Genomic DNA, 23,887 nt, shown 5'->3' on the forward strand with positions numbered 1-23,887 from the left:
TCAGGCTACTCCTATTACGAGACTTAACAAAATTCATCACTGAGAACAAAGATTCACAAGTGTATGTAGATGAAACCAAAACACTGGTCGGATCTAGGAAGGCAGGGAGAGTTAAGGCAGAGGCATAGAAATTGCTCTTCCCCTCTCTCGTCAATCCATGTCTATGGTCTTTAAGATAACTTGTTATGTAAAATTACTTATTTATCTAAGATGCACCTACACTGAATTTATCTGAAAAATAAAAAAGTCGATATTAAGAATAAAATTGTAAATGGAAGATTATAAGAGAGGGTTTCGCGTGCCAGCAAAAGTTACTGGCGTGCCATGTTTGGCACGTGTGCCAGGGGTTGCCCACCCCTGCCCTAGAAGCTGTACCTGTAAACATATTGCTACGAGAGATGTCTGAGGTTTTGCTGCCTATAGCTTCTTCTAGGATTTTTATGGTTTTACAACTTACATTTAATTCTTTTATCCATTTTGAGTTTATTCTTGTGTATGGTGTGTTAGTGGTCTAGTTTCATTTTTTTGCATGTACCTGTCCAATTTTCCCAACACCATTTATTGAAGAGACTGTTTTGACTCCATTGTACACTATTGCCTCCTTTGTCAAATATTAATTGAGTGTAATGGCTTGGGTTGATTTCTGGGGTCTCTGTTTTGTTTCATTGGTTTATATGCCTGTTCTTGTGCCAGTACCAGGTTGTTTTGATTAAAGTGGCTTTGTAGTATAACTTGAAATCTGGTATTGTGATTCCTCCAACTTTGTTTTTCTTTTTCAAGATTGCTGCTGCTATTCGGGGTCTTTTTTGATTCCATATAAATTTTTGGGTTGTTTGTTCTAGCTCTGTGAAGTATGCTGTTGGTATTTTAATAGGGATTGCATTGAATCTGTAGATTGCCTTGGGTAGTATGGACATTTTAATGATGTTGATTATACCAATCCATGAACACGGAATATTCTCCCACTTGTTTATATCTTCTTCTATCTCTTTTTTCAACATCCTATGGTTTTCTGAGAATAGGTCTTTTGCCTTATTTGTTAAATTTATTCCTAAGTATCTTAATTTTTTTATTGCAGTGGTAAATGGGATTGTTTGTTTAGTTTCTCTTTCTGAGAATCTATTACAGTAGATCCTCGGGTTACGTCCGAGATCCGTTCCTGCGGCGCAACGTAATGTGATTTTCGCCATAAGTCGGAACCCACCTACATAAGCACCTACTTCACTCACATGGAGCACATACACGCAGTAATGAAGTGAAACAGTAAAAATTTAAAAGAAAGATAACAATTCCCGACCTTTACTTGCAGTAAATAAAAACAAAACAAAACATAAAGCACATAAGTACATATGTCGAAATGACGGAACTTTTTTTTTTTTTTAATAAATAAATGGGAGATGGCGATGTAACCACGAAACGGTGTACTTCGAGTCCAACGTAACCCAAGGACTGTCTGTATTTTTTTTTTTTTTTTGAGGACTGTCTGTATTGTTATATAAAAAAACCATTGATTTTTGGGTGTTGATTTTGTATCCTGCTATTTTTTTATTTAAACACCTAGGAAGACTAAGGCTCTTCATTTACTCAACCTACTATATAACAGATACCGTAAACAGAATATACAGAGTCCCTGTTCTCAAAGGGCTTATATTCTAGTAGTGGGATACTGACAATAAACAATATGTCAACTGATGATAAGTATTTTGGAGGAAAAAAGAAAGCAGAGAAAGGAGGGGTGGATAGGAAGTCTGAGGTCAGGAGGTAGCAATTTAAACTTGAAAAGACACTTCTCCAGAGAGGACATAAAGATGGCCAGCAGACATATGAAAAAATGCTCAAAGTCACTAATCATCAGAGAGATGCAAATTAAAACCATAGTGAGATATCACCTCACATCTGCTAGAATGGCTATTATCAATAAATAACAAGTGCTGGCAAGGATTGGAAAAAAGGTAACCCTTGTTTACTGTTGGTGAGAATGCAGACTGGTGTAGCCACTGTGGAAAATAGTATGGAGTTTCCTAAAAAAATGGAACTGCCTTTGACCTAGCAATCACACTTCTGGGAATGTATCCTAAGAATCCCAAAATACGAATTTGAAAGAATATATGTACTCCTGTGTTCATTACCGTATTACTTATAATGGACAAGATCAATAGATGAGCAGATAAAAAAAAGCTGTGGTACATTTACACAATGGAATACTATGCAGCTGTAAAAAATAAGGAAATTATACCTTTTGGGATAGCATGATGGACCTAGAGATTATTATGCTTGGTGAAATAAGTCAGTCAGAGAAAAACAAATACCATATGATCTCACTTATATGTGGAGTCTAATGAACAAAACAAATGATGAACAAATAGAAACAGAGGCATGGATACATGGAATAGACTGACAGCAGTCAGAGGAGAAGGGGTTGGGGGCACTGGATGAAAGAAGGTAAAGGAATTAGCCAAAAAACATAAATACCCTAGAGGCCCGGTGCATGAAATTCGTGCACTCAGCGGGGGGGGGGGGGGGGGGGGGGTCTCAGACCAGCCTGCACCCTCTCCAGTCTGGGACCCCTCGGACATCACTCTCACAATCTGGGACTGCTGGCTCCTAACCACTCTGCCTACCTGCCTGATAGCCCCCTAACCACTCCCCTGCCAGCCTGATTGATACCTAACCACTCCCCTGCCAGCCTGATTGATACCTAACCGCTCCCCTGCTGGCCCGATCACTCCCAACTGCCCTCCCCTGCCAGCCTGATTGCCCCCAACTGCCCTCCCCTGCCGGCCATCTTGTGACAATGTGGGGGTGGCGATTTTATGGTGGCCATCTTGTGACGACGTGGGGATGGCCATCTTGTGATGACATGGGGTGGCCATCTTGTGGCAGTCATCTTGTGACGACATGGGGGCGTCCATCTTGTGATGACTTGGGGGTGGCCATCTTGTGGCGTGAGGGCGTGAGGGTCAATTTGCATATTACCTCTTTATTATATAGGATAACATATAGACCCAGACAACGATGTGGTGAGAGAGGGAAAAGGGATGGGGGCTAGGTGGAGGTTGGCAAAAGGGGGAAAAATGGGGCCCGAAAGGGACTTTGCTTGGGGTGGTGGGCGCATGATGCAGTGTGTAGATGATGTTTTATTGAATTGTACACTTGAAACCTATATGGTTCTGTTAACCAATGTCATCCCAGTAAATTCAGTCCTATTAATAAAAGGATAATATGCAAATTGACCCTAAAGGCAGTATGACCAGAAAAACTACTGGACCAGTCACTATGAGGTGCACTGACCACCTCACCTCTTGGTCCCTTTTCCGGGCTGGCAGGCTCCGATTGCCTAATGGCCACCTGCTGCAGGGGCGAAGCCGGTGAGCGGGCAGGAACAGCCTACCTCTTGGTCCCTTCCCCTGGCTGACAGGCACCTATCCCCCGATGGCAAATGGGGAACTAGGGGTGGGGGCGGGGCTGGCTGTGGGCAGCTGGGGAGGATGGCTCTGATCGCAGGCAAGGCCTAGGGACCATACCCACGCATGAATTTTGTGTGCCGGACCTTTAGTTAATAATAAAAAAATAGGTGGTGACATTTGAGCAAGAGAAAAGAAGTGAGGGAATAAGCTAAGAGGATTTCGAGGTGGAAAGGAGAGGGTGTTACAGGCAGATGGAATAGTAAGTGCAAAGACCCTAAGGTGTGAGCAGGCTTGGTATGTATGAGGAATGACAAAGAAGCCAGTGTGGCTGTAGTGGAATAACTAAAGGAGAGATAAACAACGAGACCAGATAGGTAATTGGGGAGGAGACAAGTGAACAGGGCTCTTAGGCCATAGTAAGGACTTCAGTTTCTACTCTGAGCAAAGGAGGAACCATTGGAAGGATTTGAGCAAATAATGAATTAATATTTGAGCAAAGAATCACTCAGGCTGCTGTGGAATAGATTGTTGGGATTGGGGACAAGGGTGGAAGCTGGAGAACAGCCACTATTTTATTTTTGGCAGTATGATAAAGTGAGAGAAACATGGGCTGTGGAACTAGGTGGAGCTGTAATACTTGTCATCTGGGTAATATTTGAGAAATTGCCTTACCTCTTTGGGGATCAGGTGCCTGGCTTGTAAAATTAGTTTGATATCATTAGGATTGTCATGAGAATCAGAGACACTTTATAAAGTACCTAGTACTGTGTCTAGCTTGTAATAGGTATTCAATAAATGATAGCTGCTTTTATTATTGAATATTATTTTTGCCTGTGTAGTCTTGGTGAGGTCTGTGTTAAGATGTCAGCCAGATAGAGTTAAGGGAAAGATTTAAGGCAGGGAAAAGCAATCTGATTGTCAAAGTGGTAAGAATAAACTAGTGAGAAATAGATCATTGGAGAGTTAGGGAAGCTGAAGGCATTAACTGTGTACACCTCCGGGCTAATTCACAGGGGTGTGGCTTAGAGTCAGGATACTGCCAGGAGTGATTATCTCTTCATGGATATCTCCTGGGAAAATAATGGTGTGTAAGTGGGTGGGTGGAGCTAACAGAAAAGGACTCAGGCCTAAAATAGGCTTGACTTGGGTGACTCAGCAAAAATCATTTCTTTAATTGGACAAAATTGATTTTTTTCTTTAATATATACCTGTATTTGCCTACCTGAATGTAATTTGTACCCCATTCAGTCTCTCACTTATATTAATGTGGCTTTTGTGGTACCCAGGACAATTAGGTTAAATGTATTGCTATTGATACCTAACTAAAGAGGTGTTAACTCAGTGCTCTTGGGAAATAGCATAGGTTTAATAGAAATAACATGGATTTGGGAGACAGACTGACCTGTGGGGAGATAGACAAGTCCAGACACAGAGCAGTTGGGTAGATAAGATATGCACATAAATAACTGTAATACAAGGTCAAATCTACTAAGGGACATATAGATAAAATCCTTGCTGTTTCAGAGGAAATGTGATTAGAGATTGAGAGGGAAGGGCATTAATGTAAAAGAACAGTAGACAAAAATCACATAAATAGAAGAATGTGAAGGGTGTACAGGAAAAAGCAAGCAATTTAATGTTGTTATAGTGCGGGGCAGTATGAAATGGAATAGTAGGCAGTTGGAGAACAACAAATGTAACTTGAGTTTTATGAGTTAATATGGGGCAAAGTTTTTTCCAACTGTAAAATAACTTTGTATGCTTACTCCACTGTAGTATGTAGGACTCTTTCAGATGCAAATGTTGGAGATATAATTAAGTAACCTTAAGCAAAAAAGAGAAAGTTTGCATAGTAATTGAGAAGTCTGGTATAGGCTTCAGGCAGAGCTGATGTCTTTCTCCATCTTTTGACTTTACTTGTCTCTATTCAACAGATAGGCTTTTTCTTTTTTTCTGTTAATCCTCATTCCTATAATCTCTTGGAGTTTAGTTTATTCCAAATTATGGTAAAATTAGGTTAGTTATGAATATTGTGTTTGCCTTGTCTTTTTTAAAAACATGTTTCTATACACAGCTTTATTGAGCAATTGCTAGGCTGGAGCCTTTTAGAATCAGGGATATGACCTGGGGTTGCTGCCTGAAAGTTGAGGGTTTTGTTTGTTTGTTTGTTTGTTTGTTTTTTAAGAGGTAGTGGAAAGTTGTGGGCGGGGGGCGGGAACCTACAATCCAGATATGAGGCCTTGACCTAGAATTGAACCTCAGACCCTTCGGTCAGCAGTCCTACACTCAACCACTGAGCAAAACCTTTTAGGGCAAGATCTCTTTATGTGTATAAAATTATACTATCTCTGAAGCCATTGATTAATTTCCTTTGTACAGTGATTCAACTTAACAAAAATGTTTGTGTCCTGCTATTAGTACTGGGGGACAGGGGGTGCTTGAGAGGTGATTAGGGATATGGTATAAAGCTGGATGGGACCTCAAATTTGTATTCAGGGAATTCACAATTCAGTGAGGCAAACAGACTTGGGCACAACTTAGTACGATACAAATCAGTTGAAGTGCTAAAATAGAGGCCCGAACCACTCACAGAGGAGGAAGTGATTACTTCTGATTCACAGGGCTGTTGTAAGAAAAAGGACAGATTCTTACTTCAGTGTTCCCTAATATCAAGCATGGGTTTTTACATTTTTTTTTCTATTAAAAGTTTGGATCTACAATAGCAATGAGCCTTGAAATGTATAAATTGTCTGAATTTCTGATAAGAGTTATTTCTTTAAACGGGCTTACTAAAAGTGGAATTACTGGATTATATGTATAAAGTTTTTAGATTGCTTTATTGGAAGGTATTACTCATTTAAATTCTCACTAGTAGCAAATGAGTGTTCCTCTTATCATACCATTCCAAATACTGAGAAATATTATTTTTTTAAAAAGCATGGCATATTTCTGATAATCGATGAAATTTCATTATACTTTATATTTCTTTGTAGTAAAGTTAGTAGTAAAGTTGAAATCCTCTTTGTGTTCTCTGAACTTGGTTTCTTAGTATTTTTTATTTTTAAAAAATATGTTTTTATTGATTTCAGATAGGGAGAGGGGGAGAGAGAGAGAACATCAGTGATGAGAGATAATCATTGATCAGCTGCCTCCTGCACGCCCCCTACTCAGGATCAAGCCCAAAACTGGACATGTGCCCCTGATCGGAATCAAACCCGAATCAAACCCGGGACCCTTCAATCCGCAGGCCAATGCTCTATCCACTAAGCCAGTGGTTCTCAACCTTCTGGCCCTTCATGGCTCTTCCCTCTTGCGGCCATCGTAGGAGCGCCAGCGGTCAAAATGAAGTTCAACCTCTTTGTGACTTCTGACCGGAGCAAGAACCGTAAAAGGCATTTCAATGCACCTTCCCGCATTCGAAGGAAGATCATGTCGTCTCCTGTTTCCAAAGAGCTGAGACAGAAGTACAATGTTCGGTCCATGCCCATCCGAAAGGATGATGAGGTTCAGGTTGTTTGAGGACATTACAAAGGGCAGCAAATTGGCAAAGTAGTCCAGGTTTACAGGAAGAAATACGTCATCTACATTGAACAAGTGCAACGGGAGAAAGCTAATGGGACAGCTGTTCATGTGGGCATTCACCCCAGCAAGGTGGTTATCACTAGACTAAAGCTGGACAAAGACCGCAAAAAGATTCTTGAACGTAAAGCCAAATCTCGCCAAGTAGGAAAGGAAAAGGGAAAATACAAGGAAGAAACAATTGAGAAGATGCAGGAATAAAGTAATATTATATACAACTTTCATTAAAAACTTAAACTGAAAAAAAAATACAGTTCCTCATGTTGTGACACAACCATAAAATTATTTTCGTTGCTACTTCATAACTGTAATGTTTCTACTGTTATGAATCATAATGTAAATGTCTGATATGCAGGATGGTCTTAGGCGACCCCTGTGAAAGGGTCGTTTGACCACCAAAGGGGTAGCGACCCACAGGTTGAGAACTGCTGCACTAAGCCAAACGGGCTAGGGCAGTTTCTTAGTATTTTTATTATCAGTTTATATGAGTTCTTTATAAGGCAATTGCCTTTTGCTTTGAAGGTGCTTTCCAAAATTTTCCCACCCACCTATCAGTTTTTACCAAGTTTCCAGATTTATGCAGCTGGGGCAGCAACCCCCTACTTGTGTGAATGCTGTCAAAGCTTTTATTTCTTGAAGCAGAAGTGGTGCTGATCCTGCAGAAAGATCTAATCGGTGTGAATAGAAGTGGCACTGATACGAGAAAAAGAGTATTAGAATCCATCCAGAATTAAGAAGGGGAGTGAGCAGCAAGGAGAAAGAGTAAAGAATTCATTGCCATTGATGATGGAAGGAGGAAGCTAAGAGATAGGAAGTGGTGGCCTGATATAGGGGTCGTCTTAGTTGTCTTCTGAAAACTTTTGTTCAACCTCTCTGTGGAACATTTCCTCATAAGCAGCTCCACTGTGGTGCATCAATAAAGTTGCTGTATGATGTGGTATGTGAAACGGCAGTCTGAATGTAATCTGTGTCTTCTTGAGTCCTCAGTGCCTTTGCTGTTCCCATCTTGTTCCTCAATATTGACTGTCTTTGCTTACTTCTACTCACTGTGCCTTGCTGCTGAAGAGCCAGGCCTCAGGATTTCTTTTAGCAATTTTTTTTCTGCTAAGTGTGTGTATTCCTTCCTTGAAAAATAAAATAGCTCTTATTAACACCTGAGTTAATACCCAAAGTATTATGTGTTAAAAGAATATTAACAGCTAAAAACCACTTTAAAGAAGTTCTCTTACTTTATGATCTAGTCATACCTTTTAATTTAGACACCTAGAACAATGATTTTCAACTGGTGTGCTGCAAGAATTTAAAAATCATCAATACCTGACTATTTAGTCAGAGGCACTGACCTCTTTTCTCTTAGATTGTCAAATAAAAAATGACAACAGCCAACACAACAGTAGCCGTCATGTGTGAATGAATAAAAATTATACCTATTTTTCTGTCAGATCGACAAAAAATATGTTTTTGGTGTGCTGCAGAATTCTAATAATTAGTTTATGTGTGCCATGAGATGAAAAGGGTTGAAAATCGCTGATTTAGAGCATGTTAAGAAAGAAAGTTCAAGGAATTAATATTAGATCAGTCATCTCCTTTAGAACTGTCAGGACTATAATTACCTTACAGGTGTTATTGTTATCTCCAATTTACCTGTGAGGAAACTGGTATCAGAGAAGTTCAGTACTTGTCCAGCATCCTATCTAATAATAGACAAACATGGTAATTGACCATACCTTCGCTACGCCTCCCATTGGCTAATCAGCGAGATATGCAAATTAACCACCAACAAAGATGGCAGTTAATTTGCATACGTAGGCGCGAAGTGGCGGAGACTGAAGACAGCTCTGGCCGGAGCAGCGAAGGCTTGAAGGTGGCTCCGGCTGCAGCAGTGACTCTGGCCGGAGCAGCGAAGGCTTGAAGGCGGCTCCGGCCGGAGCGAAGGCCTGGGTCCCGGGTGCCGGAGGAAAACTGGTGCCGGCGGAAAACTGGTGCCGGCAGCCAGGGGAAGGGAAGGCCTATTGCACGAATCTTTTCGTGCAACAGGCCTCTAGTCAGTTAATAAGCAGAGCTGGGGCCCGTGCCCAGGTCTCTCTGACTCCAGAGCTAGTGTTCTTCATTATTATGTTCTATCTGCCTTTCCATATGTGGAGACGGGGATATACATAGTCAGGGCAAAGTCTAAGGACACCCCTGAATGCAAACATGGAATCTTATCTCATCAGACTTGATCTTGTCAGCTTTTCAATTACCTGGAAGAAACAGTTTGATGGATTCAGACTATTTCCTAGTAAACTGAGTTAATGTGACATAAGTCACCTCTGTAAAAGCATATGTGCAAAATCAAAGGATCAAACAAACGATTAGAATTACTTCTGTGGTGGCTGTGGAGATTGACCATTCATAGACTGACTTGCTAATAAGGAATTTTCTAAGGGCCTAATATAAAGGAAACTCTTAATAGCAAGATGTTATTTTTCCATTAAGCAAAAGGACTTAATTTGCCAAATCTTTGTAAATCATACCTAATTGTAACCAACTATAGCTACCAGTTATGAGCACCTATTATATACTAGGAACTATGCTTTTTGTATATTCTGTTTTAATTCTCAGAACAACCTTTTGAAGCAGATATTATTCCACTTTTATAAAAGAGGAAACTGAGGCTTGACAGGAAAATAATTTCCCAAGATCACATATAGTACTTAGAAAGCAGCTAGAGTTGGGATATACAGTCAGCTTTAATTCAAAAGCTTATGCTCCAAAGAGTCATCCATGAAAGTTCAGATTAAAAAAAGTTTGAGAATACTAAATCCAATATGATAGTCAATATATTGTTTTAAGAATTTATGGTAAAACTGTGTGGTATAAGAGCAAAGTAATAACAGTTTTGAGAATAAAGGCTGCTTGTGTGGAGATAAAGGATGGAATCAGGAAGAAGCACACAGCTAATTGGTTTTGGTAATGTCTAGTTCTTAAGTTGGATGATTGGTTTGCATATATATTCTTTTGTACATATTATAAAACATTTTTAAAAGCTCACATATTTGTATTATGTCCTATTGTCATTCATTTCACTTTCATAGGAACCTTGATAAAGGTCACTGTTGATCCTTGCCTAGACTTGTTTTTTAAATATTGCGGTGTCAATATTTAAACAAATTTTTAAATGAAAAGTGGTATATGCTCCCTGAAGAAAATTGGCAACATAGAAAAATAATCATCCGAAATCATCACCCAACACCCCCCCCTTCCTACCCACTGAATTAGTTGATATTTTAGTATATTTCCTTTTAGTCTTTATTTTGAATTCCTGCTTAGTATTTTATCCTGTATTTGAGCATTAGGTTATTTAATTTTTTTATTGTTATAAATAATGCTTTGATAAAATATCTTTATTTTACAGTCTCATCTAAATTCACATGATTCCTCAGAGTAGATTCCCAAAGTATAATTCATGGGTCAGAAGATATGAGTTATTTTAAAATTCTTGATATATATTGTCATATTGCTTAAGTAAAAATTTCAGCTGTTAAAGAAAAGATTGAGCTATATATTTTATACACAAGTACTAGTAGGAATTAGATAAGTGGCTGTTTTTCTAAGACCTCTAAATTATTCAATACCTCATGGACTGAGAAAACAAAAACAACCCAATTAGACCAAAGGAGTTGAATATACTTTTTTCAAAGAAGATATACACATAAAAAGATGATCAACAGCATTAGTCATTAAGGAATTAAAAGTTAAAAAACGCTATGAAATAATACCTTATACCCAGTAGGATGGCTATTAACAAACCCGAAAATAACAAATGTTGGCAAAACTATGGAGAAATTGGAACCCCAGTATATTGTTGGTGGGAATGTGACATGCAACCACAGTGGAGAAAAACATAATGAAGTACTGACACATGCTATAACATGAAAACATGTTAAATGAAGGAAGCCAGTTACAAAAGCCCATATATTGTATGATTCCATTTATAGGATATGGCCAGAATAGGCAAATCCACAGATTAGTGATTGCCTAGAGCTGAGAGTTTGGGGGAAAATTGAGAATGAATGTTAATAAGAACAGATTTCTTTTTCAGTTAACAAAATGTTCTAAAATTGATGTGGTGATGGATGTACAACTCTGTGGATATACTCAAAACTATTGAATATATGTGAATTATAGCTCAATAAAGTTTTATATTGAAACAAAAAAGAATGATGATAGCAGAGTCAGGATGGTATTGGAGGTATGAGGATAGTGGAAAAGATGTGAAATAGACTCTGGGAGAGTACAAGAATTTACTGACTATGGAAACATAGTAAGATTGGTAGGCAGTACTTGAGGGACCTCTTGAGGTTTGTGGACTTAAATATAATGTGAGCCCAGTTGGCACTGTTGTGCTGCTTAGGTAGGAACAAATAATAGGTGGAGTGCTGGATTTAACCAAAATTGGGTTTTGCCAGGGAGTACAAAAGAAATTAGAAATAAGTTGAGGGAATACTCAAGGGAATGGTTAGATAACTGTGAAATCTAACTTAGGGAAGAAGGAAATTGAGAACATAAGAGGGTGAAGAACACTGAAAAAGGTGATAGTTTGGAATTAGATATCCTAGAGAGGCTGAGAAATTATTGGAGTTAGGATATTTAGAGGGAGTCAGAAAAGAACAGTGGTGGTTATCAGAAAATGGGACATCTGAAATTGTCAGCTTGCAAGTGGCACTATTATTATTGACAAGCTCAACCAGGGTTTCTCATTGGAATCACGAAACATAATGAACAGATTGTTATCCTACTTCTCTCAATGATGGTACAAAACTGGTACCAATCATTCTAAATGTAGCAGACAGAGATTAACTCATCACATACAGTATATGCCTTAGGGCATTAGGCTTACTTCTCTCTCAGAACCCCCCTTGAGAAAGGCTGGGATGGTCATCAAGGAACTGAGAGGCAAGAGCATTCGATGCATCATACTTTAGGTTGAAACCTATAAAATCTACAACTTGATATGCTTCAGTGTAATACAATATATAGATATTGAAATCACCAAGAATGATGACAGGAGTGGTGAAGAGAAAGACAGTGATATATTAAAATTTTCAGTGAATGGTCAGGAAGTGTCGGTGGCTGGTGGAGGGCAGGTGACCAGGAGAATAGGTTATGACTACTTCAGGGTTGGGTAGCAGGGGTAACACCTGATTTGTGCTTCAAACTAGGTTTTTCCAGTAGACTGGAAGCAACAAGGAGGAGGAAGAGGATATCTACCCCAACTCCAGGTCAGTAGTACTGTGGTGTAAGGAAGAAGAAACAAGCCAGTATTTGAGAAGGTACAAGGCAAAGAAGTATCCTCAGAGGACAGCCGTCTTTCAGTGAGAGCAAGAAGATGAAGAGAATGTTCAGAGGAGGTTGAGAATATGGGGGGAGGTGGGGTGGGAGGGGGCGGGCGGGTTTGTTGATCACTGACAGGAATTCCAGAAGGCAGAGTCATTTCGAGAGTAGGAGTGGATGATTGGGTCAGATTAGAAAAGCCCTCCCAGATGACAGATTAGAGTTATGTGGGGATGAGAGATGCCAGGGAGGCTTGGATTTCTTGTGGTGTCAAGGTAAACAAACTTAAGGCAAGTTTTATCCTAGTTATCTCTTAAAGGGGCAGTGCTAGCCAATAGAACTGTCTGTAATGACAGAAATGTTCTATATTTGTGGGGTCAAATATGAAAGCCAGTAGTCACATGGCTATTGAGCATATGAAATATGGCTCATGGGACTGAGCTGAATTTTAAATTATATTTAACTAGAGGCCCAGTGCATGAAATTCATTCATGCACGGCAGAGGGGAGGGGAGTCCCTCAGCCCGGCCTGCACCTTCTTGCAATCTGGGACCCCTCGGGGGATATCCAACTGCCGGTTTAGGCCTGAACTGGCAGTCAGACATCCCTCTTGCAATCTGGGACCGCTGGCTCCTAACCACTTACCTGCCTGCCTGTATGATCGCTCCTAACCCCTCTGCCTGCCTGCCTAATTGCCCGTAATCACTTGCCTGCCTGCCTGATTGCCCCTAACCCTCGCCTTCCTGCCTGATCACCACTAACCACTCGCCTGCATGCCTGATCACCCCTAACCACTCTGCCTGATTGTCCCTAACCACTTTGCCTGCCTGCCTGATCACCCCTGACCGCCTCTGCCTGCCTGTCTGATCTCTCCTAACCACTCGCCTACCTGCCTGATTGCCCCTAACCACTCGCCTGCCTGCCTGATCTCCCCTAACCACTCGCCTGCCTGCCTGATTGCCCCAACCACTCGCCTGCCTGCCTGATCGCTCCTAACCACTCTGCCTGCCTGCCTGATTGCCCCTAACTGCTCGCCTGCCTGCCTGATCACTCCTAACCACTCTGTCTGCCTGCCTGATCACCGCTAACCACTTCTGCCTCAGCCTCTGCTTTGGCCTTGCCGCTGCGGCTTCGTCCAGGAAGTCGTTGGAAAGGATGTCCAGAAGGTCATTCGGCCGCTGGTCTAATTAGCATATTATGCTTTTATTAGTATAGATTCTAATTAAGATTTAAATTTAAATAGCCACATTGCTATTAGGCTAGTTTCTTAGGGGAGGTCAGCAGCATTGAGGCAGGCAGCATGCAGGTGAAGTGCACCTTTCCTTCTTCCTCTTACAGCCCACTGAGGAAGTGCCTGGCTGGGGGAGGGGCACTTTTAATAGGAACATACACAAGTCTGTGGCCTCCTGTTATTTTCTGCTGAGGTGGTTTTGAGGTTGAGGGAGATAAATTGAAGATGACAAATCTCTCTTCTTTGTATATATAATTTCTACTCCTCAAGGAGCCATTTGTTTCACTGTTATAGTTGTAGGCCATATGTTTTATTTGTGATTGCCTGTCTTTGGATTTTTGGAAACAAATGTGCTGATATTTACATAGTATTGATAATTGTTCTATAATTCTTTGATTATTTGCTGTTCATTCTGTTTGTACAAATCAGTATGGGAACCATTTAAAAGTAAGACCTAACCCAAATTTTAGACAGGCTGATAAGTGCTTATCCTAAGGATGGGTTTAAATATTTAGCTAAGGCTAAAAAATAAGTCTGGAGGAATAATAATGATAATTACAATTAACAACTTATGTTTGCTGAGTGCTTTCTGTGGGCTGGAAACTCTTACAACTTATTTGGATTATCTGATGTGATTCTTACCAAAACTCATGAGAGTAGATGCTGTATCATCTCATTTTGTAGGTAAGTCAAACTAATACTCAGGTTAAGTTATTTGCCTATGGTGAATAGCTAGTAGAGTCCCAATTTGGACACCATTTTGTCCAACTCTAAAGTTAGTGTACTTTATTCCACCAGGCATTACTGCTTCCTTTTGTCTTAACCGTGCCAAGGCAAGTCCATAGCGCAGCTCCTTAGGGTGTTTCCATCTCTCAGGTCTTAGTGACATCCTTCCTCTCCTCCATTTTGCTTACCTTGCCTGGTGGTTGTTTTTCTGGTAGTTGTTCTCAGACTCCATTGTTCCCCTTTGAAATCTTTGGCTGTTGTCATCAGCAGCAAGGGTTTTGGATTTCAGTTTCATATTGAATTCTCTGCCTGCCACTAGTTGAAGTGACTGTCCCAACCCTCATAAACTGGAGTTGGAAGCTCCTTTAAGAGCAACTTTTCCGTTCCTTTGTAAACTTATACTGGTCCGTCCTTACTCTAACATTAAATAATAGAATTAGCATGTGGTTCCCAGCAATCTGCCAAGTCTCTCCCCTCAGATTCTTTTCTACCTGCCTACTCACTTACTACTTAGCACTTTTTCTCTTCCCATCCTTTACCCTTTTATTTCCCAGGAGAGGCAGCCTGCTCTTATAGAAGAACATATGCTTCTTTTAAGTCAGACTTGTATTGGGGTTTGTTGTTGTTTTGGCTTTGTGATCTCGATCAGGTATTTAATATTTCATCATCTATAAAATACAGATAATGACATATGCCTTGTAGGATTTTGTTCTAAGGATTGAGATTAGTTTTATAAAGTCTCTGGTACAGAGCAGGTCCTCAAAAACAAGAGCTCTTTTTCCCCCCTTGAATCCATTGCTATGATTTAATTGGCAAATATTTATTAGTGTCTAATATGTGCTAGATTTTGCTGAGGATGCTGAAGAGATCAAAGCAAAACTCAGAATCTCTAAATTCAGAAAGTTGCATGATGTAGAAAGGAGACTGACATACAAACAAATAACAACAAAAATGTGCTAAGTGCAATAGTGGTATCTATAAAGTGCTAGAAGCAATTAATTTTTTTTCCAGCCCTGTCTGTGGAGTGGTTTCCAAGTATTTCTTTTGGAAAAAATACTTGGTAGTCAAGATGGGGGAACAAATGGAAAGAGAGAGAGAAAAAACAACCCTTAAAAGTTTCTGTAATCTGTGAGGTGCCAACCTTTTAAGATTTGATTTTAGCAGTGCCCTTGATAAAATCTCTCATGAAGTCCTTGTATATAAGATGGAGAAATGTGGGCTGGCTGATAGAGTAGTAGGAGGATTTGAAGGCTATACAACTATGTCCAGGATATTTTTCTCCTGCAGTACTTCCAATCTCTGGGTTGGAAGGAACCTTAGAAATAGATTACCTACTTTCTCTGTACTCTGCTCTCTTTTTCTCCCTTTTAATTTTTAATTCAACAGTACAGAAAGTATATGGTAAAAAAACATACCATCTTCCTAATTCAGTCCTCAAGTGTCACTGTCATCCTCCCCAGAGACAAACACTATTAATAGTTACTTGTGTGTATCATCTTGTTTTATTCATCTCTCTTTATACTTGGTGTTATAGTTATTTGAGTGTATATGTTGTCTCCCTTAATACATTGTAAGCTCCTTAGGGCAAGAACCCCATCTCATAATTTCTTATATCTCCCCAAATTACTCACATATTGAAGATTCTCTGTAAATATGGATGAAGATGCTTTCATATATGCAGATGACACAAAACTGGAAAAGAGAGCTAATAACATTAGATGACAGGATCAATATTGCAGATGAACTTGACAGACTGCAATGTTCGCCTGAAAAGAACATAGACATTCCTGGATGGTGTGGCTCAGTTGTTCAGGCATTGTCCCATGCACTAGAAGGTTGCCGGTTCAATTCCTAGTCAAGGGCACCTGCCCAGTTAGGGAGCATTCAGGAGACTGTCCATAAATGTTCCTAGTATACTCTCACATTTTCGATGTTTCTTTTTCTCTCTCCCTCTCCTTTCCTCTCTCTCTAAAAATCAGTAAACTATTACCAAACCCCCCCCGCCAAAAAAACCAAAAACAAACAAACAGGGACAAATGTAAAGTTCTGTGTTTAGGCGGGGGGGGGGGGGGGGGGGGGTAGTGGAATACACAACAGCGTAGTTACCCAAGTATAGAGTTAGGAGATTGGTCTTGATAACGTTTTATTGAAGATGATTGGGGAGGGTAGGGGATGGACCTTAATTGCCGTAAGTTCAATTTAAGCCAGTGAGAATTTTGGTTGGAAAAGTATAAATCTCTCCCTCAGATACTGCAGGTTGGGTAGTACACAAAAACCTGTTTTGGTGTGAACTAGGTTTTTAGGTCTCATGGCAAATAAGGGATAAATAGATCTCATTAGCAAATACGGACATATCTTATAGCTGGCAGTTTCAGTACATATGTTACAGGTATTATTCTCTGTACTAAAAAGAAGTTTCTTAGTGCATGTCTCCCAGTGGAGTAGGATTTTAAACTTTGCTTCTTCGTACACATTTTATCTTTTATATTCAGAGTCTACTGCTAACTGATAGTTTTTCTTCATTTTTTGTTGAAAGTGTTGACTTGCAGACAAATAGAGGCCCAGAGCAAGAGGGACTGTGGGATAGTGGCCCAGACTTCCCTGGACATTGAGAAGTAAGTATGTATGCTGTTTTTAGGGAGCTCTTGTTTAACATACTGCTGCTTGGGTCAAATAAAAAGACCAATTTTTCTCTTACCCTGGGTTTCTTTGGCCTGCCAATCACTTTGTTGCTTGGATGCCTGAATTTCTTTTTATTATTCCCATTTTATGTCAGTGTATGTGGCCTCTGTATATCCCTTTTTATTACCCTAAAAAAATCCTGCTACCCACTCCACTTCCACATTGCTCTTACTTTAGAATCAGAGCATAAGTGAAAATAGTAAAGCTAAATTTCAATATATTAGTTTTATAAAACAGTTTAGGTATGGTGCTTTAGTAGAATAGAAGAAAGCAAGAAAATGTGTCACACTTATACCAAATTAAGGATATTGAGTTATGTTACTAATGTCTGCAACTTTAATTTTAACATCTGCCAAAATAAACTTTATTCCTTATAACTTAAAATGTGTGCGTGTTTGTGTAATCGTTTATTATGTACAGTTAACCCCCCACCATTTTGGCTTTATTAAACTAATTTTAAAATTAATTTTTTTCTTTGAATTTGCATCTTGGTGTTTTGGGGAAGCAGTGAGCTATTTTGTGATATAATGATAACGGAAGTTGAGTTGCAAAAGGTTGGGCAATATAGAAGACTTCCTTGGGTTGTGGGTTGCAACTTGACAAGAAAGCACATTTTAAGGGGTTGGGTTTGAGTGCTTTCTCCCAACAGTAAAGATATTACCAAAGTACATTAGAGCAGTTAGTCATTAGGCAGAAACGTTTACCTTAGAAACACAGATTTAGACCCTACATTTTAGAGTTTCCTTCCCTAATCCAGTTGAGCAGAGTTCATCCCTTGCTCCTTTTGGAATCACTGTCATGTGGACATTCTTCTAGGACTGTCTTCATCACAGTGTATTGCAGTAATTTTCTTTTGTTCATTTTTGACATTTCTGTTTCCCTGGCTAGGCTGTTAGTTATCTGAAGGCAGATGCTTGTCTTCATTCATACTCTATTCTTCAGCATCTAATAAAATTTGTCTGAGACAGCAACAACAATAAAACCTATTTGTTGAGCGCCTAATACTGTGTACCAGTCATTGTGCTAGGTGCTTTATTTACTATATAACTCCTACAATAGCTTTTAAGGCAGTTATCCTTTTTTCTTTTTTTAATAAAGAGACTGAAGAGAAATTGTAAGTAACTGGTTGTGATCATGAGGGCAGAACTGACAGCCTACTTGACATGCTCCTTCCTCAGTGATGCCATCTTTCACATAGTAGGAGATTAATAAATGCTTTTTGCATTACCTGATAAACTGTGTAAGGTACACTGGTCTGCTTTTCTCATAAGGAAGAGTTTTACTTGCATTCTCCGAGATGATTAAATACTTGAGACTTATTTCTTCTATTTTAAAAACCTCTAGAGAAATTTTTCCTTAGAGCCAATCCAAATTTCCCTGGCTGTAGTAATTGAGTTGTAATGGCCAGAAAGAGAAGTCTAAGATAGCAAACTTTGAAAAGTTTTCCTTAGCTTCTTAAAACTGAGATGATCTTGAGTCAGGCAGACCTGGCTTCTGACAATTATTAGCTATACAACCTTGGGGAGAAAAGTACCTTCTTAGTAGGGCTGGAGATTGAGAAATTGTGTTTAAAGCACCTTCCACCATTATTAAATACTTAATAATTGTTCATTTTCTTCCTTTGTTCTCAATGATTCCATTTTCACCAATGTCCAATTAGCCTTACTCAAGGATACAATTTCATCTCTTTCCACAAACTCAACTGTTACAAAACAATAAAAATAACTGTGTATGAAATTATGCAGAAGCCTTTGGCAGAACCACATGGTTTTGGTAACTTCCTAGTTGATGTTGCAGGTTATAGAATTAAGGAAGTCAGCATATGGACAGACTTGATTTACTAGTCAGACAAGTTCATCTACCCTGGTAAAGTTGTCATCTTGGTTTAATGCTCTGTGAGCTCCCTTTTCTGTCTAAATTTTAACTTCCCTTTGAAAAAACGATTACACTTAATTTCAGAAGAGTTTGACAGAATATTTTATGTCTGAAGAGCAATCAACATTGAGATAGTTAGAAGTGCTGATTTTATTACCATCCCACGGCTGCAACAGCAGGGTACAGAGAAACAGCCAGGGAAAACCACTAATCACTCAGTCCTTTTGATTGTCATTGGGTTAGTTTTATTGGAGGCCCTGCTGAGCAAATCTGCATTGGTTGACATGTCTTCTCCACAGAATAACTTTGAGACATAAAAACATGATTTGAGACATATCCAGGAGCCCAGTGGCAAAAGCAAACCTTAAAACTGCTTTTTCTCTCTTTCTTCTGATTGGCTAGGCATGAGAAGTGTTATCTATGTAAATCCCTGGTCCCATTTAAAGAGTACCAAAGTCATGTAGAGTCCTGTCTCCGGCTTGCAAGGGATGACCAAGGAGATGGGCCTGCAGAAAGTGTGAGAGTATACTCAGCTGAGGAGGGGAAGCAGTGGCAGTGGCTGAGGAACCCAAAGGTATGTGGAGTGTTTTAACAGGAAAGGCTACCAAACCTTCCACAGTTCTGTTCTGGGTTTTTTCTCCTCTCTTTTTCTCCCTCCTTTTCTTCTGTTTATCTTGAAACAAGATTTGTGCTTTAAAAATTTTTTTCTTTTAATTAAAAATAATATGTGTTCATTGTAGGAAATACGGGAAGTAGTTTTTTATAAGTATGAAGATACTGAATGTAAACTATAATAAAAAATTAAAATAAATTAAAAAGTATGAGGAATCAGGGGACATTATCAACTATAATTTTTCCAGTCTTTTTTTCTATGCATTTTTAATGTAGTTGGCACCATACTGTGTGTGTGTGTGTGTGTGTACACTTAACATTGTAGCATAAACACCTTTTTTGGTTTATTTTTAAACTGTTTTTAAAAATTACTCAATATTTGTATCACACAGTCACTTACTAGTAATCATTTTCATTATTGAACATTCAGATTCTTTCCAGTTCTTCTGTATTAGAAGACTGTTTAAAAAATTAATTAGTCATTGTACCACTGGTTATTTTCTTAAAATAGATTTCCTGAAGTGGAATTCTTAGAGCAATGCATATAATTTAAAAATCTCGTGAAACATACTGTCAAATTGCTTTCCAGAAAGGTTATCCAATCATCCCCCCAGTGTTGATATGTGAGATCAGCCCTCTTGAACGCTGTGTGTGCCTGGCCCTAGGGAGGTGTGGCTCTGGCCTCTGGTTGCTGGGAAGATGGATGTGCTTTCTGGGCTTTGTGATTAGAGATTAGGAAGAGCAAGTCTTGGCTTAGAGAGAAAGATAAAACAGCAGCTCCATGTTATAGGCTTACATAGCAATCACTGTATGCTAAGATGAAGAAGCCATTATCCATCATAGAAGAAAGCAACCCCTGTATGAATGGGGTGGTTTGTGGTGGTGATTTGGAGTTGGGTTTTATAGGTATGTGCTTATACCATAGAGCCAATTTATTATTCTTATCACTGCCCCTAGAATTTACCTAAAAATTGTCATTTTCTGTTTTAAATCTCTCGAAATCTATCATAGGTCAAAGGCTACTTGTGTTTAATATGATCTTGGTGGAATAATTTGCCTTCGCTCGAATTCGTTCTTAGATAATATTGGCATAAAGATGTAGTCTCTTCATCACGGTTTGCCTTTTAACTTGTGTACCCTCATTTATTAGAAAGCAAAAGACTTTCTTAGAGGTGCACCTCCACACCTCTTTCCTTAGGAGACAGGTGTGATCTGGGCTAAGGAAGTTGTATTTTAGATTCTCTGCTATGAGGTAACCCTTCCCTTTCATCTATTTATCTCTGCCACAGGAAAAAGGCCGGAGTGAAGGCCGACTCCTCAGTCTCTTGGAGCAGTCTGAGCACAAGACTGCAGGTGAGGACCCCGGGACCAGTTTTCTGGGCTTTTGGCCAAGGCCTTCTAGTGAAAAGAACCACTGCCAACTCCCTATTTGTTAGAGTTGTGTGGGTACACATTTCACCTAAGTAGCAAGCCTTTGAGACTTGGTCTAGGTCATCTCTCCCTAAGAAAGATGGGGAGATAGCCTGTCTTATTCATCATGCATTTCATTTCATGTTTTATGAAGCCTAAACTTCCAGGACTGTCTGTTGAACTGGGAAAAAACATTTCCAGATGACAGGGCAATGACACAAGCCCCAAGTACCTTCTAAAGCAGAGGTGGGGAACTTTTTTTCTGCCAAGGACCATTTGTCTATTTACAACATCATTCACAGGCCATACAAAATTATCAACTTAAAAATTATGTTACTATGAAAAAAGTGCCTAGAGTTATTGAATTTCAAGTCCTGCCTGTGGTTGCCTTGGCAGAGCCAGACCAAATGATAGGACCCATAGGCCGGACGTTCCCCACTCCTGTTAAAGGGACCGGCATGGGAAATCAGACATACCGATGTTACTGCCTCCTTCTAATGTACCAGTATATGCTCCATTCATATGTTACCTTTAGCTTAGTGTTCCAACCTATGCTCCTGAGAGATTGTAGGAAGTAATTCTGTCTCTTGGTGCCTAGTATTTAGGGATCAGTAGAGTAGATTGGTTACAAGCATTGCAGAGTTAGTAATACCAACAGATTGTAAGGATTATGTCTAGTAAAACTCCAAACATATTCCCTGGCATAAGTAGGCCCTGGATAAATGTTAGCTGCTATCATTACTGTGGTTGTTATTAGTTGCTGTTGTTAAAATTCACCAGATGCAGATGGAAGAGGAACTGTTGCTTAAGCCTTTCTGATGACTCTAAAAAAGGCAGCCTCTCTGAGTTCCATGTCCTGCTGTCTCCAGATCAGCAGGTTGTGATTCTCTGTAGGAGGCAGATTTCCCTTGGCAACTCCTAGTTCCTCAAGTCCAGATTTGAAGTAGATTTATTCAGAGGTTGTTCATTTAAAAGTGTTCACCTCAGTACTTCTGCAGCAGAGTGTTGGATCCTAAATGCTCACATTCCATTAGACTGGGGATTGGGGATTAGTCTGTAGCCACATGGATAAGCCTGATGAAAAGCAGTGCCCAGAATACAAGAAGCACATGATCAATGAGAAGTGCTATGACTACAACACTACTAACAACGTTATTACTTTTTCTCTCCTATCACAGATGCAGAGATAAAGACCAAGTCTTCAGAAACAGTGGCCTTCAGGTGAATTGGGGTGTGCATTGAAGTGCAGCTGTCAGCAGTTCTAGAGAAGTAGAGGCCTAGTCCTGGGTTCTGTGTATAGTGTGATAGTCAAAATGTAGAAGATAGAAATCACTGTAGATCTCTCTCTCTCTCTGCCTCTGTGACCCCCTATATCTTGGCTAAGAATGGAATAGTAGCTCAGTTCACTAATAGTGTTAAAACAAACAGAGCAAAAGCTATTTCTTACTCCTCTTTACCTCTCTATCCCCACTCAACCCTGCTCTTCTGACTTGGATTTCAAGCAGCTTGGGAATTTGAATCTGAATCCTCATTCTCTCACTGCATAACTGTGTGGCTTTAAAGGTATATGATTTACCCAATGTCCTCATCTGTAAAAGGGGAATGATATTACTTATTTGGTTGGATGATTACAAAGATTATGTGAATTAATAATATATGTAAAAACCCCTGCTACAATGCATGATGCATGCTTAGTGCTTATTAGTAGGTGATAGTGAATTCTGAAATTTTTCCTTTCTCTCTAGGGTACCCTCACCAGGGATGGAAGAGGCAGGCTGCAGCAGAGAGATGCAGAGTTCCCTTGCACATCTTGACTTAAATGAGTCTCCCATCAAGTCTTTTGTTTCCATTTCAGAAGCCACAGATTGCTTAGTGGACTTTAAAAAGCAGTTTACTGTCCGGCCAGGTAGCCGGACACGGTCCAAAGCAGGCAGAGGAAGGAGGAGAAAATCCTGAATTTCTAGGGTCCGAAGGTTGACAAAACCATTAGCAATAAGGATGGACCATGGTCATTAAGCTTTAATGGCTCCCAGTTCATTGTTGAGCAAGTTTTGATGGGCATTTTCCACCACGAGCACCCACTTAGCATTCTGGTTTTTGTGTTTTCTATGCTCTATACAGACAATTGTACATAGTGTTCGGTTTTATAACAGCCTGTTTGAATTCACTTATAGTTAAAAGAAAATTTAAATATATTTATATATGTTTGTATGAAATCTTATTTCAATGAGAGGGAGATCTTCCTTTCCCCTCTCTGTGTTAAAAGGTTTTGGGTACAGATATTTTAATTGTGGGGCTTGTTCTCAGACTCATAAATTACATGTTTCTGAATGAAATATTTTACTAGTCTTTGATATCTTACCTATATTCACTGAATGTTTAGTGTGCAGTTCCAGAACACTGTGTGATTATTCCCTTGACCTTTTTAATCTATTTTTATTGATTTCAGAGCAGAAGGGAGAGAGAAAGAGAGAGACAGAGACCGAGAGACATCAGTGATGAGAGAGAATCATTGATCGGCTGCCTCCTGCATGTTCCCCACTGGGAACGGAGCCCCAAACCCAGGCATGTGCCCTGACCGGGATCAAACTGTGATGTCCTGGTTCATAGCTCGATGCTCAACTACTGAGCCACACTGGCCCCTTGACCTTTTCTGACATCATTCTGCAAGGTGCCAGTTCATTGAATCCTACTCCTTATTCTGCTATCCCTATCATTCAATGACCTGTTACTTCATCTCATTGCCTCACCCAGTTAAGAATTCTCAGCCAGCCCTGGCTGGGTGGCTCAGTTGGTTGGAGCATCACCCCTGTGCACCAAAAGGTTGCAGATTTGATTCCCAGTCAGGGTACATACCTAGATTGCAAGTTTGATCCCCAGTTGGGGGCATGGATGGTTAGGCAAACAATTGATGTTTCTCTGTCACATCGTTGTTTCTCTCTCTCTCTTCCTCTCTCTAAACATATCCCTGAGTGAGAATTAAAAAAAGAGAACTCCCACAGCATAGGACCTTTGAGAGATCTCTCCTGCCATTCTTCCCAGGAATTTGT

At 39.7% G+C, this 23,887-nt stretch overlaps 1 protein-coding gene and 1 pseudogene across 5 annotated transcripts in view; both read left to right on the forward strand.

The window, feature by feature from the left end:
- UIMC1 (ubiquitin interaction motif containing 1) overlaps positions 1 to 23,185 on the forward strand; it is a 69,821-nt gene extending 46,636 nt beyond the window's left edge. The window contains exons 11-17 of one of the 5 annotated variants that reach the window (XM_014539074.1): positions 12,191 to 12,250; positions 16,795 to 16,873; positions 19,218 to 19,389; positions 20,717 to 20,780; positions 22,016 to 22,058; positions 22,343 to 22,400; positions 22,583 to 22,674. In XM_014539074.1, the coding sequence (XP_014394560.1) occupies positions 12,191 to 12,250; positions 16,795 to 16,873; positions 19,218 to 19,389; positions 20,717 to 20,780; positions 22,016 to 22,058; positions 22,343 to 22,355 (431 nt within the window). In that variant the 3' untranslated portion in view covers positions 22,356 to 22,400; positions 22,583 to 22,674. Of the gene's footprint in view, positions 1 to 12,190; positions 12,251 to 14,812; positions 16,253 to 16,794; positions 16,896 to 16,925; positions 17,943 to 19,217; positions 19,390 to 20,716; positions 20,781 to 22,015; positions 22,059 to 22,342; positions 22,401 to 22,582 lie in introns of those variants that run through there. The other 4 variants (XM_014539072.1, XM_014539073.1, XM_014539076.1 and 1 more) reach the window with 4 other exon arrangements.
- On the forward strand, positions 6,713 to 7,235 carry LOC106725975 (annotated as a pseudogene).
- Positions 23,186 to 23,887: the final 702 nt, after the last annotated feature.

This window comes from Myotis brandtii, unplaced genomic scaffold (assembly GCF_000412655.1).
Source record: "Myotis brandtii unplaced genomic scaffold, ASM41265v1 scaffold208, whole genome shotgun sequence".
Lineage (NCBI taxonomy): Eukaryota > Metazoa > Chordata > Mammalia > Chiroptera > Vespertilionidae > Myotis > Myotis brandtii.